A 1,398-nucleotide genomic window follows, 5' to 3' on the forward strand; every position below is an offset into this window, starting at 1 on the left:
CCGACTGAGATGGAGGAGCGTGCATTTCAATTCTCTCCCTCGCCCTGGCTCGGCTGAGAACAAAGTCCTTGAGGGTCGCATAAGTGGGAAAATCCGTAGACGAGCCTATCTCTATTTCCCAATCCTCCAGCGTCTTGGAGTCCAGCCGACCTGTTACGAGATGGACAAGCATGTCGTCCCAATGCTTGACAGGACGTCCGAGAGACTCCAAAGCATTCAACGCTTCAGCTAGAGTTGAGAAGTACGTTAAACTCCCTGGCTGAGCGATTGACGACCTTTGGAGCAGAGAAGAGCTTCTCCAACTGAGTGGAGATGAGCAACCTTTCGTTGTCGTACCTCGACAAGAGAGTATTCCACGCTGGCATGAAGGAGTCTTGCGTCACTGGCAAGGTAGAGATGAGCTGCTTGGCCTCGCCAGTGAGAGAAGTGAGTAGATAGTGGAATTTCTCCACGGTAGAGAGAGAAGGATTACCGACAACCATAGAGAGGAAGAGATCCTTGTACGGAGTCCACTCCGAGAACTCCCCTGAGAATGTCGGCAGAGAAATCTTGGGCAATTGCCTCTGAGTCACCTGCGCCGATTGAGTTGTGGCAGATGGCCGACGGAACGACTCAGAGAGGTCAATTGACTCGTCCAGTCCTTTGATCAACCCCATAAACGTAGTTCGAGCGGCTGAATACGTCACGAGACATTTATCATAGACCCCCTCTTTCACGTACGCATGGTCGAGAACTTCCTCATTATCTTTTGCCGTCAACAGCTTGAGATGCAACGCGTCGAACATGCTCCAATGATTCTCGAGCATGTCTAGCTTGGACTGAAGCTCAGTCACCGTGAACTCGTTCACATTTCCGGCGACAGATTCAGCTTTCAGGCTCTCAATGAATTTCGCCCTGCTGGCCTGGATCAAGATTCTCCCCTTAAAGAACATGTTCACGCTAGAGAAATGCAAGTAAGCAAGAGAACGTCAACAAAAAACTCATAAAACAAGCGAAAATAGAGAAAATCGCAGCCAAGCAGCAGCTAACAGCAGCAAAAGCAGGAAAAGTCAATAAATGAGAATAATATAATTAACTTTCCTTTGAGGTCTAGTAGATGTAGAGATGCTCCAAATACAGCAGAGAGGTTCCGTCGGCAAAGCTGTAGGCCTAAAAACGTCGTGTGATGGAGTCCAATATTCGGACCCTTTTGATTCATACAAAAACGTCGTTGTATTGGGTGTTGTTCGAATCTCACTAAAATCAGATATGGCTAGAGTAGAGGTAGATAATGGAAAAATTTATCTATCCTCCGGTCATGCTTATAGGTTAAGAGACAATAAATGTATCGATCCAATTGGAGGATATTCATTCTGGGAAACATTACCCTCAAGATCTCATTGTGAAACAGGTTTATTT

General features: G+C 46.7%; 1 protein-coding gene across 1 annotated transcript; it reads right to left on the reverse strand.

Moving 5' to 3' along the window:
- Nucleotides 1-224: 224 nt before the first annotated feature.
- Nucleotides 225-932, reverse strand: LOC107047313. The gene has a single exon (XM_015270073.1). The coding sequence runs from the start codon at nt 930-932 to the stop codon at nt 225-227; it is 708 nt and encodes a 235-aa protein (XP_015125559.1).
- Between the last annotated feature and the right edge of the window lie 466 nt (nt 933-1,398).

The sequence above is a fragment of the Diachasma alloeum genome, unplaced genomic scaffold (genome assembly GCF_001412515.2).
Source record: "Diachasma alloeum isolate Michigan unplaced genomic scaffold, Dall2.0 Dall_scaffold_40249, whole genome shotgun sequence".
Classification (NCBI taxonomy): Eukaryota; Metazoa; Arthropoda; class Insecta; order Hymenoptera; family Braconidae; genus Diachasma; species Diachasma alloeum.

Bases quoted from the DNA above. Each gene is read 5' to 3' on its own strand.
- LOC107047313 (XM_015270073.1), bottom strand. From the start codon at position 932: ATGTTCTTTAAGGGGAGAATCTTGATCCAGGCCAGCAGGGCGAAATTC.